The sequence below is a fragment of the Mya arenaria genome, chromosome 14 (genome assembly GCF_026914265.1).
Source record: "Mya arenaria isolate MELC-2E11 chromosome 14, ASM2691426v1".
Taxonomy (NCBI): domain Eukaryota; kingdom Metazoa; phylum Mollusca; class Bivalvia; order Myida; family Myidae; genus Mya; species Mya arenaria.
The window spans coordinates 56,490,277-56,506,615 of record NC_069135.1 but is presented as its reverse complement, the minus strand read 5'-3'; the positions used below and the strand labels follow the sequence as shown (position 1 = coordinate 56,506,615).

At 36.5% G+C, this 16,339-nt stretch overlaps 1 protein-coding gene and 2 non-coding genes across 3 annotated transcripts; 1 reads left to right on the top strand and 2 right to left on the bottom strand.

Moving 5' to 3' along the window:
- Positions 1–7,030: 7,030 nt before the first annotated feature.
- Trnam-cau (transfer RNA methionine (anticodon CAU)) lies at positions 7,031–7,102 on the bottom strand. Its single transcript has one exon. It is a non-coding gene; the product is annotated as a tRNA-Met (tRNA).
- A 2,325-nt stretch (positions 7,103–9,427) lies between these two features.
- Positions 9,428–9,499, bottom strand: Trnam-cau (transfer RNA methionine (anticodon CAU)). The gene has a single exon. It is a non-coding gene; the product is annotated as a tRNA-Met (tRNA).
- Positions 9,500–11,764: 2,265 nt separating this feature from the next.
- Positions 11,765–16,118, top strand: LOC128217369 (uncharacterized). The gene is made up of 4 exons (XM_052924487.1): positions 11,765–11,851; positions 12,939–13,112; positions 13,451–13,805; positions 14,031–16,118. Exons 2-4 carry the CDS (start codon positions 13,013–13,015, stop codon positions 14,173–14,175), a joined length of 600 nt encoding a protein of 199 aa, XP_052780447.1. The 5' UTR covers positions 11,765–11,851; positions 12,939–13,012; the 3' UTR covers positions 14,176–16,118.
- The last annotated feature ends 221 nt before the right edge of the window (positions 16,119–16,339 follow it).

Here is a 16,339-nt window from a genome sequence, read left to right as displayed (position 1 = left end):
TGTTTGTGGTTGTTGTTGTTGTTCCTGCTGCTGTTGCTGTGCTGCTGTTGAGGGGTTGGGAACGGTTAAGTTTTTGGGATGGTGGCTGATATGGTGATGTCCATTTCATTTTTTCAAATGTTAAATGCCCTCAAACCATTTTATAGTAACGAACAAAAACAGAAGGGCATTATATAAGCATTATCATGATCATGTTTAGGTTATTTTTCTACTTGCAAATGAACGGTTGCTTTTATCAGATTCAAGGTCATATAACTACATTTTTTTGTGAATAACTGTATGTTTTCAATCAAAACATTTATCATTCTCTACATCTGAAATACTATACCTATTCAAGCTTCCATATAAACGGTCTCATAAATTCGTAACATGGTTTATTACTTCCAAATATGTGGAGGGGAAGTCGTGACACTAAGACACCTTTACGTTACATTAACGCCGTACTAAGGGGCATCCAACTTCCGCCGCTCACGCCCCTCGCCGCCAAGCACCGACTGGTACCGCGGAAACTGGATATTGTTATCATTTTGGGTCATCAAAGTGGACTACTGTAGACCACAGGAATTTTGGACGCTATGTATCAAGTAATCATACGGATATTTACTATAAACTTACTGAGTTCTCTTGGTTTGGTGTTTACTTTTGCGGTTTAATAATATGACTCGGACTGTTTACAAACATCGGAGATGCACATACAAAGTTCTCGCACGCAACTATTTGTAATCTGTCGGAAAACCACCTTTTTACTAGATAAGAATGCAATAAATGTGTATAGAATCAGAATTGATCATTTCGGCAATGTATGGGATATTCACTCGCCAAATTATCCTTAGTTCAGATTATACCGGCCTTTTTACTTTTTAATCTTCCATTTTGCCATAAAACTCAAATACGGACACATGTCATGGACATATTACTTTAATTATATTATAGTATGCGACAATGCTGGCTATTTCATTTGGTCACGTAGAAAAGAAGGGAGGGGTGCCCCTTTCAAACGTACGGCCGAATCAGCGCATTAATCTCAAAGGCTCCAAATTAAATGTCATCGGATGTGTCCATCTTTTGTTTGCTTGTAATATTTATGTGCATTGTGGGGTTTAATAGTTGTCGATTAAGATCTTTTGAGCATATTAAGCACCTGGTTAAGAGTTTTATTCATCTTGGTATCTTTTTTCTCCTTAAAATGTAATAAACTGGGAAGATTTAACAGCAAATTTATTACATTTATACTACTTAGGGTAATGAGTCGACATCTTCGTCGCCGTCGTCGCTATCATCGTCGTCGTCTTCATTATCATTATCGTTGTCGTCGACGAGTCATCATCATCATCATCATCATCGTTTAATAATATTTAACGCTTATTCTTATGATACGGACACTTAAAAAGATAACAACATCATTTTGCTTTCGAAATTGATTTTCAAGTATTTGGAAAGTCTTAACTGAAAAAGTCACTGAGTCTGAACAAATCAGTGTTGGTTTAACAATCATGGTCATTTTCAAATCTTAAAAGTGAAACCCCTACAATGTTTGCTGTTATATCGACATAAACATCCATCTCAAATGACAAGCTTGAAATTTGGCCCTGTCATTGGGTGACAACAAAAATATTCAACATCATTACATCGGGGTATATTTTTGTTTAAATCCCTGGATTGTGTTTAAAATAAGTACTTTATTAGGTTATTTGGTATAATCTTGTATCATATTGCGTATTTTATCGGCACAGGTCAAGTGATTTTAATTTGAGAAAAATGCTTCGTGACCGCAATTATTTATTCATGATTTTAACTTAAAAGAGATGCCGATTTCGAAAAAATGAATGGAGTTGCACACGAAGAAGATGACAAATAGTAATGACGAAGCGATTTCATGCATTCATAACAAACCCCCCATTCCCCAACACACACACACACACCTTAAAACACAAAAAGGGACTTTTTTTAGAAAGAAAAAATGAAAAAGGACTATATTGGGATCCCTGATTATATCCAAAAAAAGAAAATGTTTTATGTTTTAAGACGTATTTTAAAACTCAATGCCAATGTCGTATTAATATGGATGCTTTTCTTTCAGAGTTTTAAGGACTCTGTCCTTAAAGTAAGTAAGCGCGCACGTGAAAAGTCGTACCAATAAAAAAAACTTCACTTCAAACCACTTTTCCAGACCTGAAATTACCTGTTTTGCATTTTAAGGCCAAAAATGTTGGTAATCAGTATTAGTGTCACAACGTTTTCGCAGAACACTTCAGATTAAAATTGAAAAATATTGTTCTCAAGGCAATAAAAACAATATTTAGGGCGGGGCATAAAATAGGGCAGGGATATAAACAAAGTTTGTCAACGCCTAAACTTACGTATACACTTCAATGGGCCATTCGATTACGGACCCAAAAAGTCCGTGAAAAAAAAATAAAAGTTACATATTTAGTGACTGTTACAAATTCATATTGTTGAATGCGAACACGTGATCGTAATATACACAATCATTAATAAGATATACATTAATTTGTAATAATACGTACTTGAATTTCTTGACGTAGTGTACATATAATCCACTTTCTCCTACGTTAAATGCCACAGTCAGTCTTCGGTCACACCAAAACATACAATCATGTATGTCTAGACAATTTTACGTCTTTAAATATACCTTGTGTTTTTCTCTAAAGTAAACTGCTCCAATCGAAACGGGAAACATCAAAACCTGTTGACACTTAAAGCTATCACGAACATTGAACAGCGTGTCAAAGCGGTTAATTATTACAAATAATAACACGTGAATTGGTCAGTAATTGCTCTAGATGGCTATCAGCATTGTTTGTTTACTAATTATCACACGTTTCGATTTTTATCAATCGATTATTTTGACTGTCAGCATTCATGACTTACAAATTGATTTATGTATATTCTGTTTGAATTATTTTCTAATTTTGTATTAATATATTATGGGATTAAATAGTTGATGAAAAAATTCGCTGGTGAATTATGGAAAAGAATGAATAAGGATTCTCTTGAACCGTTGCAGTTTGACTTTATGGATTATTTTTTTCGATTAATATTAATTAACAACATATGATGTAAATAGATATCAAAGATAATAATAATACACAGGCGTTAATTAGATAGGCCTGAGGTTTGTGATAAAACCTACTTGAATTTCTTGACGTATTGTAGATATAATCCACTTTATGCTACGTTAAATGCCACTGTCAGTCTTCGGTCACACCAAAACATACAATCATGTATGTCTAGACAAGTTTACGTCTTTAAATATACCTTGTGTTTTTCTCTAGAGTAAACTGCTCCAATGGAAACGGGAAATATCATAACCTGTTGACACTTAAAGCTATCACGAACATTGAACAGCGTGTCAAAGCGGTTAATTATTACAAATAATAACACGTTAATTGGTCAGTAATTGCTCTAGATGGCTATGAGCATTGTTTGTTTACTTATAATAGCACGTTTCGATTTTTATCAATCGATAATTTTGACGGTCACAATTCATGACTTACAAATTGATTTATCTATATCCTGATTGAATTATTTTTAATTTTGTATTACTAAATTATGGGATTAGATAGTTGATAAAAAAACTCTCTGGTGAATTATGGAAAAAAATGAATAAGGATTCCTTGAATCGTTGCACTTTGACTTTACGGATTATTTGTTTCGATTAATATTAATTAACAACATATGATGTTAATAGTTATCAAAGATAATAATAATAATAATAATACACAATCGTTAGTAAGAGAGTCCCTTTATGTGTAGTAATACGTACTTGAATTTCTTCATGTAATGTTAATAAAATCCACTTTCTGTTACGTTAAATGCCACTGACAGTCTTCGGTCACACCAAAACATACAATCATGAATGTCTAGACAAGTTTACGTCTTTAAATATACCTTGTGTTTTTCTCTAAAGTAAACTGCTCCAATCGAAACGGGAAACATCAAAACCTGTTGACACTTAAAGCTATCACGAACATTGAACAGCGTGTCAAAGCGTTTAATTATTACAAATAATAACACGTGAATTGGTCAGTAATTGCACTAGATTGCTATCAGCATTGTTTGTTTACTTATTATCACACGTTTCGATTTTTATCAATCGATAATTTTGACTGTCAGCATTCATGACATACAAATTGATTTATGTATATCCTGATTGAATTATGTCTAAGTTTGTTTTCATAAATTATGTGACTAAAAGGCGATAATAAAAAAATCTCTAATGAATTATGGAATAACGTGAATTTAGATTCACTTGAACCGTTGCAGTTTGACTCTATGGAATATGTTTTCCCATTAATAATAATTAATAAAAGAGAAAGGTTAAATGAAAAAAAAAAACACGAAAATAAATGAATAATTATAATTGCATTTTCATTGCTGTTAGCTCAATGTATATATTTCATATTGTTGGAATATATGTGTATATATGAACAAGTTCATTAAAAGGAAGTATAATTTCCTTCCCGTATTTTTTTAAGAAAGGATTGGACCTCACTAATAGCACAAGTTTAATATGTGACCGTATTTTCGATATGATATTTCAGTGTAACGTTTTGTTGCATTTTAGTTTGTGATTGTATATATATTAATTTATATATGTATTTACATATCACATATATATAATATCATGAGTATTGTTACAACAATGCATGGAATTCTACGAGAAAATGAGGGAAGAAATAAGTTAGATTAATTAAAGAAGTAAGTTAAATTATAGAACTTTTAAGAAGTTATCAAAAAAGGGATAAATAATTATGGAAATCAAACTATGAGATAAACATAAAATTCATAGAGTAAGGGAAAATGAAATATTCGAGGAGACTATTTACTGTCAACTGAAGTATTACTTAGAAAATATAACCAATGCTATAAATATGACAATTTTCTGAACATAAATGCTTGATTTATAAATTTACCCCTAAGAATTACAAACAGTAAAATAACTGTATCTATTCTTTATCGAACACATCTGCCTGTTTAGTGTATAACATCCAGTTAGAACATTAATTTCAGTTAAGATTTTTGATAAGTTTAAACTTATTTATGTTAAAACAAGTTATTACAACATTCAATTAACGACTCGAGATTGTTGGCACGATGTTACGCAATAGCCGGAGTAAACGCAATATTGGATAAAGGGAGGTAACCCTAACAAAAAATAGTGCCCTTTGCGCAATACGATTTCAATTTATGTACGCGACTTGTACACTGGCCAAAAGCACGGGCAGAAAATCATGCGACACTACGCAAGTAAGTTGCCTATGCAGGGGCGTACCTTGTAGTACTCTAGAACGCCCTGGGTTAAGTCTTTCATATACAGGGTCGGACGAATACTCCAGTACGCCTGGCGATAAATCTTGGATATGCAGGTGGCGTACCTAGGTATACTTCAGTATGCCAGGGGATAAACGTGGGATATGTCGGAGCGTATCTAGGCATATTCCAGTACGCCAGGGGATAAATCTTGCGTATGCAGTGGCATACATAGGCAAACTCCAGTACGCCACGGGAAAATCTTGGATATGCCGGGGCGTATCTAGGCATACTCCAGAAAGTCCAGGGATAGATCTTGGATATGCTGGGGCGTATCTAGGCATACTCCAGAAAGTCCAGGGATAGATCTTGGATATGCTGGGGCGTATCTAGGCATACTCCAGAACGTCCAGGGATAGATCTTGGATATACTGGGGCGTATCTAGGCATACTCCAGAAAGTCCAGGGATAGATCTTGGATATGCCGGGGCGTATCTAGGCATACTCCAGAAAGTCCAGGGATAGATCTTGGATATGCCGGGGCGTATCTAGGCATACTCCAGAAAGTCCAGGGATAGATCTTGGATATGCCGGGGCGTATCTAGGCATACTCCAGAAAGTCCAGGGATAGATCTTGGATATGCCGGGGCGTATCTAGGCATACTCCAGAAAGTCCAGGGATAGATCTTGGATATGCCGGGGCGTATCTAGACATACTCCAGAACGTCCAGGGATTATTTTTGGATATGCCGGGGCGTATCTAGGCATACGCCACTACGCCAGGAGATAAATTTGCAGGGGCGTACATTGGCTTACTCTAGAACGCTCGGAGATAAATATTATGCAAGGCGTACCTCAGAACATGACATCAAATTATAACGTCTCTGTACTTATGACAATACCTCTGTTTGAACTGGCCCAAATTTCTCGAAACTTCTTAAGCTTAACAGGCTTAAGTAGCTTATTTCAATTAGCCAAAATACATACTTAAATTTAATTTTGATCAATGAAAAATGGTTTATTGCGATTATCATAAAGATACTTCCTATCTGAAGTAAAAAAACAACAACACACATTTAAGAAGTAAATATCATGCATATTATTGAAAAACAAAAATAGTGAGCTTAGCTTAATCCTGATATAAGAGACTTATCCTGATATAAGAGACTTATCCTGATATAAGAGACTTAAGAAGTCTCGAGAAATTTGGGCCTGACGTTAACGTCATTTATACAAACTCAGTCCGAGGCTCATGGCTGCGTGTAACGATCACGACGAGGATTTTTGTAATTTTCTGAAGGAAATGAACGCACCATTCTTTTACATACGAGGTGTACTCAAATCAAATCAAATCAAATCAAATTTTATTTTCAGTCGGTATGACATAACAGAGAAAACATTAGCTATGAATAAGCTATTGACCGACTAGATGTACTAGACTGCTCACGAAAGCAATGCCAGGAAAATGTTGGCGCGTGACCCATGGACCATGGCTAACAGTAGAACTCGAAATGTAGAATACGCTAACCTCGTTGCGGCCACATCATGCACGGACATGATGCATGCTTTTCCTACAACAACAACAACAACATCAGCAACAACAACTCATTGAAAACAATGATATAACACTGCACAATTACAACCCAACAATCATCATTTGTTTTTTCTCATATTTTTGTTCTTATGAGCACGGTTTCCATAGCAATGCGGTGTTCGGGAACGGTTCTGTGGTACTAACCGGGAAAGAAAAAGTTTCTAGCAGAGCGTGGTTTCGATCCACGGACCTCTGGGTTATGGGCCCAGCACGCTTCCACTGCGCCACTCTGCTTCATAACGTAAACTTGAACTCATGCAATATTTAAACAGTCATTTACCAAGGGAAGTAAGTCATTCAAATGTTTACTTCCACTATTGTAGCAGTTGTCTTTTTGATTGATAAATATTGAAAATGTATACACGTTGCTCGGGATGTGTATAGACAGTCGGTACAATGTCAGAAATCTTTTCATTTATCTACACTGCAAGTAGATGTCATGTATAGTTGTTTCATTTTTGCAGTTAAACTTAATGACTGTACACTTGGGAATCTTATTCATTTATTATAGACTTCGCTGACAATCAATTTAAACATAGATATACAAAATACTCGTTAAAACACTACAGTTCATTATACTAGAAACACTACAACTCATAATACTATTATTAAAAAAAAATCTTAACTTAGAAAAACTTAATTTCTATTGATGTACGAGGTTGTTTGCTATGGCCGAGGAGTTCCGAATGGCTTGAGGATTTGTGATGTTTATGACATTATTTTAGCATTTTTTAACATACGCACGGATTTATTACAAGGAATAGCTAGTTACTAGTATGATAATATGTCCGCCAAGTTGTGAATGCCAAACAGGCCTATACAAAATAGCCAATAGATCTTAGGTAATCCAAACGGCATTGAATCTTCATACCTAAATCATCATATATTGTGCGATGTTTTCACATCATGGTGGAATACCGGGACTACCAAGACTACCTACAGCGCGCCAAAGCTCCTGAAGCCACAACTGCAGCAACATTAACAACATCACCAAATTCCAAAATTGATTTAACCCTTTCGGCGCCAAATAATATTACATATTTCGCGCCAAAATCACTAGCGGATAAAATCCCCAAGGAGTAAAAAAGTAAATAAATAAGCTCAAAATGCACCAATTCAGACTAAAATAGTGTACTTGTTGGGAGAACAACCCTAAACCCCGTTCAAACATTTTATGCCATATGCATTTCGGTTTCGATGTAGGGATGCACGTCAAAACGGTCGGTAGAAGTTACTACAGCATTATATTAACGACTCTCATTGACATGATGTTGCGCGATACCGCGCGGACTAAACCCCAAAAAGTATAAAGGGAGGTGACCCAATCAAAAGGCACTTTCGCCGTATGATTTCAAATTGTTTAACTCATGTAATGTACGGCAGATAGTTATGTAACACACACTCCAGTACGCCCGGGGATAAATCTTGCGTATGCAGGTGCGTACATAGGACTACTCCAGTACGCCCGGATACATCTTGCGTGTACAGGGGCTAGTCCAAATAATTGTACGTTCACGGATTTTTTTTAGATTTTTGATATGGCAAATCCTTCACGTACAAATTGTTTAGTATCAAAAGTGGGTAGTTGTTCCGATCAGGATTCCGGGTTAAAGCATATAGCGTCTATAAAATATCATAAAAACAAGAAATATTACCAGATATTGTTATTTTATATTAGTTCCGTACACAAAAAATAAATATCCAACTTATAATTATGAGTTTGACGGCTTTTCTTCATTTCATTCTGTCAAAACATAACGATATATACATGAAGGGCACCTGCAAGGCTTTAGGGCACAGTTTTAAATCGCTCGGAACATTTCGGCCATGGCCGAGTTGTTACGATTGTATAACGAGGTCTATCTCGAAGCTTTGTCGGAGGAGGCCGAGTTATTACGATTGTATCGAGTTGTTCCCCTTCGCATAATTGTTTTCTGTGTCAGTCAACTTTCGTTTTATTGGAAAGGTAAACAACTTGTTTTAATGCATTAAATGCTTGTTTAGTGCAAAATAACATTTCACTTACATGGTAAAATATGAATTTAACACTTTATGATCAAATTCAACCATAAAATACTTCACTTAAAACAATTTCAATATTTTTAAAACACCCCCGTGTTTTGCACATTCCCGTTTAGACGTTAGGGATTGGAAGAATCCCGTATAACACGTCTATTATTTTAGACTAGTACAGGGGCGTGCACTGACTACTCCAGTACGCCTGGGGATACATCTTGCGTGTACATGGGCGTGCATTGGCTACTCCAGTACGCCCGGGGATAACTCTTGCGTGTACAGAGGCGTCCACTGACTACTCCAGTACGCCCGGGGATACATCTTGCGTGTACAGGGGCGTACATTGGCTTTTTCCAGTACGCCCGGGGAATAATCTTGCGCATGCATTGGCGAAGTTTGGTATACCACAATAGCCCGGGAATAAAGTACACCCGGAGATTAATCTTGCGTATGCAGGCATTCTACAGTTCGTCCGGTGATAAATATTGCATATGCAGGGGCGTACTTTGGCATATACACAATACACCGGAAAGAAAAAAATTCTAGCAGAGCGTGGTTTCGATCCACGGACCTCTGGGTTATGGGCCCAGCACGCTTCCACTGCGCCACTCTGCTTCGTTCCAGTGTGGAGAGCTGATGCACTTTATCAATAGTCATTCACCAAGGGAAGTGAGTCGTTTAAATGTTTACTTCCACTATTGTACCAGTTTTTTTTATAATTCAACAAAAATAAACACACGTTGTTCGGATGTATATGCACCTCAAGTAGATCGAGTAGTATTTTTTTTTTGAGCAGTTAGACTTAATTACTGTACTCATGGGTATTTATTATAAACTTCAAGGACAATCAATTTAAACATATATCTACAAAATACACGTAATTTTGACGCCATGCTCTCAAATTTGGAAAAGGATTTAAGCTTGGGTTTGTAAATAAATAGAGTATTTTCAGCATATTTTGGCCAGGTCCCGATTTCACATAAGTACTTAAGTCAAATCTCAGTCTCAGTCTCAATTTATTTTACCACAAAACGTCAATGGTAAGTCTAAATCTTATTTTACTTATCCCTATTAAAGGCGCATTTTCACATAGAATCGGTTGATTAAACATTTTCGTCCATATCAGGGGCGGACGCAGAATTCGATGTTAGAGGTGCGTTACTTAGGGTGCGCCCCCTTGGACCTGCTAGTGTATATTTCTAAGAAAATATATTCTACTGCACGCAATGTATTTTAGACGAACTCATTGTTTTTGAGCAATTTTTGGTCTAGAAATTATTTTTTCGAAAATTTACAGAAAGTTTTTATTATCATATTCTATGAGGAAATACGCTTTTCAAGAGAGAGAAAGAGTTAAAAACATAAATTATATTGAATTGTATTATGCTTTTATGTGGGAAAATAAATAGAGATTGAGATTTATCTTTTAAACTGAGTATTTTTGTAATATTAGCGCTTCTATTATACACACACAACTTATGTTGAGTTACCGACTAGTACTTTTAAGTTTTTGGTTTACTAATACATTGAATGTCACAGTTGTAGTCATTTAAATATCCTGTCTATATGTTTGAATTGAGAATGTTTCTTTGATATATTTTAAAGTACTTCAAGCTATAGGCGTATACATGTATTCTCATGTTTCTACTGTATTATATGCTATGTACAGCGTATATTGAGTGTGCTTCAACCTGCATTTATAAACATCAATAAACAGCCAGCCGCAGCCAAGCAGCAAGGGAGCCAGTCCGTATTCAATCAATCAATCAATCAATCAATCAATCAATCAATCATGCCTGATTCATTCGATCGATCAAATCAAATCAATCAATCCAAGCCGGACTAAAAATATTAATTAATATTCTATCAATATTTTAGTCTTAGATTACTTCACCCATATTGTACCCCTGTACACGTATGAATTTTTTTTACATTACATGATATATCGGTGGTAAGCAGTTCGCTATACACAAACACGTACCCAGGCATCTAAAAAAATAATCAAATAAATAGTATTTCATCGCCGTATTTGGGTTGAAGTACCCAATGAGAAGGCCGGGGGTTACATGCAAGCTCCCTCCCGTTGGTCGGTGGAAAAGTTTAACTTTTTAATGAAATGCTTTTCATTCCGTAAATATTGAAACAAAAACCTCTACAGTTGTTAGTTGCCTTAAGTCAATATTAATGCATCAGAATATCCGTCACTTATCGACAATTTCCGTTAACGGGGAAACTGTAGCTACGACTATATCCGGAAATTACGGAAACTACCGAGGTGTGCAAATGCAAATTCCGTACTAGTGATCGTGTGCAAAAATGAGATTACCGCTATTTCCCGTATTATAATCGTATGAATAAGGATGTCAAATGAGTATTGTGGAGACCATGCAGCCACTACATTACATATGAACTCGTGGTTAGACCAACTTCAAGTGTAAAATAAAACATTGATTATAAATATTAAATTAAACAATGAGTGTAAATAATTTGCTAAAGATCTTTAATTGATCACAGTTGGTGATATTAAAAAAAATAATATATATAAGTAAAATGTTTCTTGCTGCCTTGAAAAATGTTTGTAGTCAACCCAACAAACGATCCCTATGATAATAAATTTTAACCCATGTTATTTGTGGATGTTACTGAGTGAACATCGCTCTCCGAATAGTTTCCTCCACAGCCGTTTACATGGGATTAATATAAATGTACTCCCAGAAGTCTGACAGGAATATGCTTTTTCTGCCCATGATACATTTCAAACTAATTGTCATTTTGGTAGCAAAAACGTTTTCAGGAGTACAATAGGAAATACAATTGTAAATTTATCAATGGGTGTTAGGACAATGTCGGAAGGACATTGTACTGCACGGTGTACGATGTAAAATACGGGCACCATTTACGTAAGATAAGATAGTGCCGTGTGCAATTACAACAACGGGAAACCGGGAAGAGGCAAGAAGCACGCTGGTGAGTTGAAATCATGAAAATTAATTATTTTACATGTTATCATCGCCTTTTGTTTCTTGATAACGTTTATAATTGTGTTGATGAACAATACTAACGTAATGTCAATTTGTATACATTATTTATTTGTTGTATTAAAATAATAGTTTTTCACACTCGACAATTGATTATTGAGCACGTGGTCGCGGAGTTGTTGACGCCGGTTAGAACTGGTCAAGACTTGAAAATACAAAGTAGGTTTTAAGTTTTACTGGAACATTATGTGAACGCTAGCTGTTAATGTTAATTTGGATGTGAGCGTTTTTTTTTGTTTTTGGGAACTTGGTTATTTTTCGGTGGGCGTCGACCACGTGGGTTTAATTTGGTCACACGAATTTGGTTGCAAGCATAGCAAGACTGTATCTGAAGCGGAATAGTTTATTTTGCGTATAATTCCTAAATTTAATTGGGTGCTCGACTTTCTGCGTTTTTTTCGGTGGGTGTGCCGACCACGTGCGTTTCATTTGGTCATCTCAAATTTGCTTTACGTATGGCAAGACTATCTGAAGCTAGACAATAATTGCTTATTATTATTCCTGCATAAAGTGTTTGCTAGACCATCCTTTAGGTTTTTCAGACCACGTGCGTTATTTCTACTCAGACTAGTTTTTATTTACGAGTGGCCATGTCTGTTGCAATCTATTCGATATAACGAATCCGCTTATTTCGATATTTGGATATTGAGATTAACTTTGCTAAAGATACAAATTACGTGGGGTTACACTTGTGCAACTATTATGTTATTGATAAAATGTGGTAAATTTGAAGTTGGTTACTTGCGAAGGTGGAGTGAGGAGGATGGAGAGGAGCAGTAGTAACATATCAGTTCATTTCAGGTTGCTGCATTCCTGACCAGGGTGCCCTATTGTGTTGGCCTGGCCCAGCTAATTTATCCTGTTGTGTTATGTGTTTCTACTGCCAGTGAAGTCCGCTCTGCTTAGTCATATTCTTCCACAATGGAGCTTGTGACGAGGGCAAAGTGTTCTCCTAGCTTTGATATGAAATTGATGATGGTTTTTGACTGTGCATATGCTTGTTGTGTGCTTCGTAGGTGGAAGTTGAGACTGAGAGTTGAATTGAGTGACGTCAGTAGAGAACCTTGTAGTAAGAACCTAGGACCTAAGAATGGGGGATAGAGCATGTTACAATTGCAATCAATCGGGCCACATGGCTCGTGAGTGTCCGGAAGGAGATAGGCGTGGAGGTGGTGGTGGCGGTGGCAGGAGTAAGTGTACACATTTTCTTATATTTTAAGAAATTTTAAACCATTTACTAGTGAAAAATATGTGCATGTAAACTTTTACTAAGACGTTCATGTTTGGGATATAAAATGACGAATCAAGTCCTGTAGTAGATTCTTTGCATGTGGGCTTTCATAACATCAAAAACAGATAAAAGATCAAAACGAACCAATCTAAAAAATTAACATGAAAAATGTTTGCTATGGAATAAATCCCTATTAAATTATACATAACGTTGATTTCGTGTTATAATTAAAATAAAAATAAATGCCAAGTACAAGTTGGACTTGTCAGAGTTAATAAACTTATTTCTTTGCTCTAGGAGGTGGTGGTGGTGGTGGTGGAGGCGGCGGTAGTGTCTGCTACAACTGCAACGGCACTGGTCACTTTGCCCGGGAGTGCCCCAACAAAAGTGGAGATGGTGGTGGTGGTGGCGGCGGTGGACGTCGTGGTGGTGGTGGTGGTATGGAATGCTACAACTGTGGTGAACAAGGGCACATTTCTAGGGAGTGTCCTAGCGGCCGTAGTGGTGGTGGTGGTGGCCGTGGCGGCGGTGGTGGTCGAGGCGGCGGCCAGGAATGCTACAACTGCGGTGAAGTAGGGCACATTTCCAGGGATTGCCCAGACAAGCAACGCCGAGGTGGTGGTGGTGGAGGTGGTGACCGCGAGTGCTACAGGTACGTGGGAAAGGCGATTCAACATAGCAAGAAATGACCATTTGCGAATAAGCATGCTTCATTATCGAGAGATAAGACTTCTTAAACTTTATTTTATTTCAAGAACAATGAGGAAATTGGCAGCCTTTAATTTTTTTTATTTATTAACATTGAGAACACAGCCCATACTTGGTAATCCCTTGAGCATTATTTTACCACTGTTCAAAATAAAATTCCTCATTCCAGCTGTGGCGAGAGCGGACACATTTCCCGTGACTGTCCTTCAGGTCAGAAGCGTGGAGGTGGTGGTGGCGGCGGCGGTGGACGAAAGTGCTACAACTGCGGGGAGGAAGGTCATATGTCCCGTGACTGCCCTAGCGAAAAAGCATAGACAGCTTCAAAGCCAACATGAGGCCTCTTTGCCTTGGCATGTGTTAACCACAGAAATGTGGATTATTTGGTCGGGGTTGTGAATGGGAAATTAGTGTAGCAAGCTTCATTGATTGGAGTCCTGCTGGACTAGTCTCTTGTTCACTGTTGGACAATTGGTAGTTGGATTTGTAAATCTAATTATTGTGTGATCGGATATGCCACAGTTGTAATTTTGGCAAAAAATAAGAATTAATGTTTTTATTGTTGAATAATTATTCTAGGATGTTTGAGATTTTTGCATTTGTTAGAAATTGTAAAAATGGCGAGATTTTGTGTTTTAATTTTAAAGCACTTTTCCCGGTGTTATGGCTTCAAAATTTTTTTTAAACTGATGTAAATCTCGCCATTTCTAGGAAAATCAAAGTTGTATTTCCTTGAAACATTTTGCATGTTCCGTTTAGATTTTTGTCCGAAAAAGATGAACTTTGGAAGAAATATTCCCTTGAGAGTAGAAAAATAAAGATGTTTTGAAAATTGCACTGGACTTCTGTTTAAAAGAGATTCCCCTTAAAGTGGTTTGAACAAGATAATTTAATGAAACAAATTTGTAAAATTGGATCCAGATTCTAAACGGATGTATGCTCTGTGTTACAAGGATATTTTATGATATTGCTCTCCAATATTTTCACGTGCATTGTAAGCCTAGTAAATCAATTTCAATGGTTTATGTGAAATTGGCAAAAATATATACAGGTCTTGAAAGACAAAAAAGGTCAACTAAAATAAATCTGTAAATGGGAGTGAACTTCCACCTGTTATTATGAAATCAGCAGGCACTGCATGTGAAAGTATTGGTAAAGCAAGCCCCACTATCTCCGAAGGTGATGTTTGATGGGAAGGTTGATCATGGTTACAGGGAGAATTTGATTCGATTTGGGAACTGAGAAGGCTTAGTGTGCATTGGAAAAAGATGGTATGGTTCAAGGGCAGTAAAAGGATACTGCCAAAGATTCAAGTACTTTTTATCTGTGATCTTATTGAGGTTGTGTCATTTTGGAAGGACACAACATTTTGTATGGTGGAACTTGGTACAGTGACCTATATAAGTAGTATTGGGTTTCTGTGGTCGCTGTATATTATTAAGTTTATCAGGGAGACGGTCCAGTGTCATAATTCATTCACTCAATTCATCTCTCATGTCATTGTGAGTTGTGTACCTAGGGGCTAATTTCTCGAATGTTTGATGTCTGTAAAGAGATAGAAAACATTTGGAGAAACTAGCCTTTAGGGGGTCTAGAGAAGGAAAGGGAGGTTTTTACCATAAATGTGGAATTTGTTGTCAAAGTTGTTACAGTCGAGAACCACCGTGGTTTAAATCTCTTTTCCTTTCTTTGGTAACTTGAGAGACCAATGGTCTGTAAGGTCTAAAAAGAAATGCAGATTAGAGGAAGTGCATTGCGGCATTGGGATGCCAGGACAATTGGTTAGTTTTAATTTCAGTATATTATGAAATGGATAATCATTAAGATAATGTGTTGTAAGAGGTTCGGACGTGGACTCCTGAGACTTCTGGCCTGTTTAAATGTTTCAACTTGGTTACTTTTAACTAGCCAGTGAACATTCCCTTTGATTTAAACATTGAATGTTGAAACTGTTCAAACACGCCAGTTAAGCCTATGGAGGTCTGCGGTGTTCTCAATATGGCAGCTCACGGGAGTTTATAAATGGGGAATTGTGTATATAGACTTTTGTAGGAGTTGGAAATCAATGTAGTCAAGTTAACGTCTTTTTGTGTTGCTTATCAATTATGCCTTGCTTCTGCAAACTTATGGATTTAATTGGTCGAAAGTACAATTCAAACTTTGTATCAAATTATAATTTTACATGCAGATTTGACGAAATAACGACTTTGCTAAAACTTATTTTATGTTAGTGAATACCAAATAAAGGAATGAGTGTTGACCTCTTGTCTTTTGATTCTTTGAGCACCCAAGAAGAACCCTATTGTAGTTGTATCTGAAGAATATAATGGCTGTACTCGGCATTGTTGTAAGAAGTAATTTTAGGAGTCGAGTATTTAAGTATGAAAGCCCAGCACTTGCCTTCCGTTCATCCTAAGTAGTTGACAAATGTGAAAGTTTCAAGTTGTGGGACATATTTAAAGCATCTGTGAAAATTCGAAT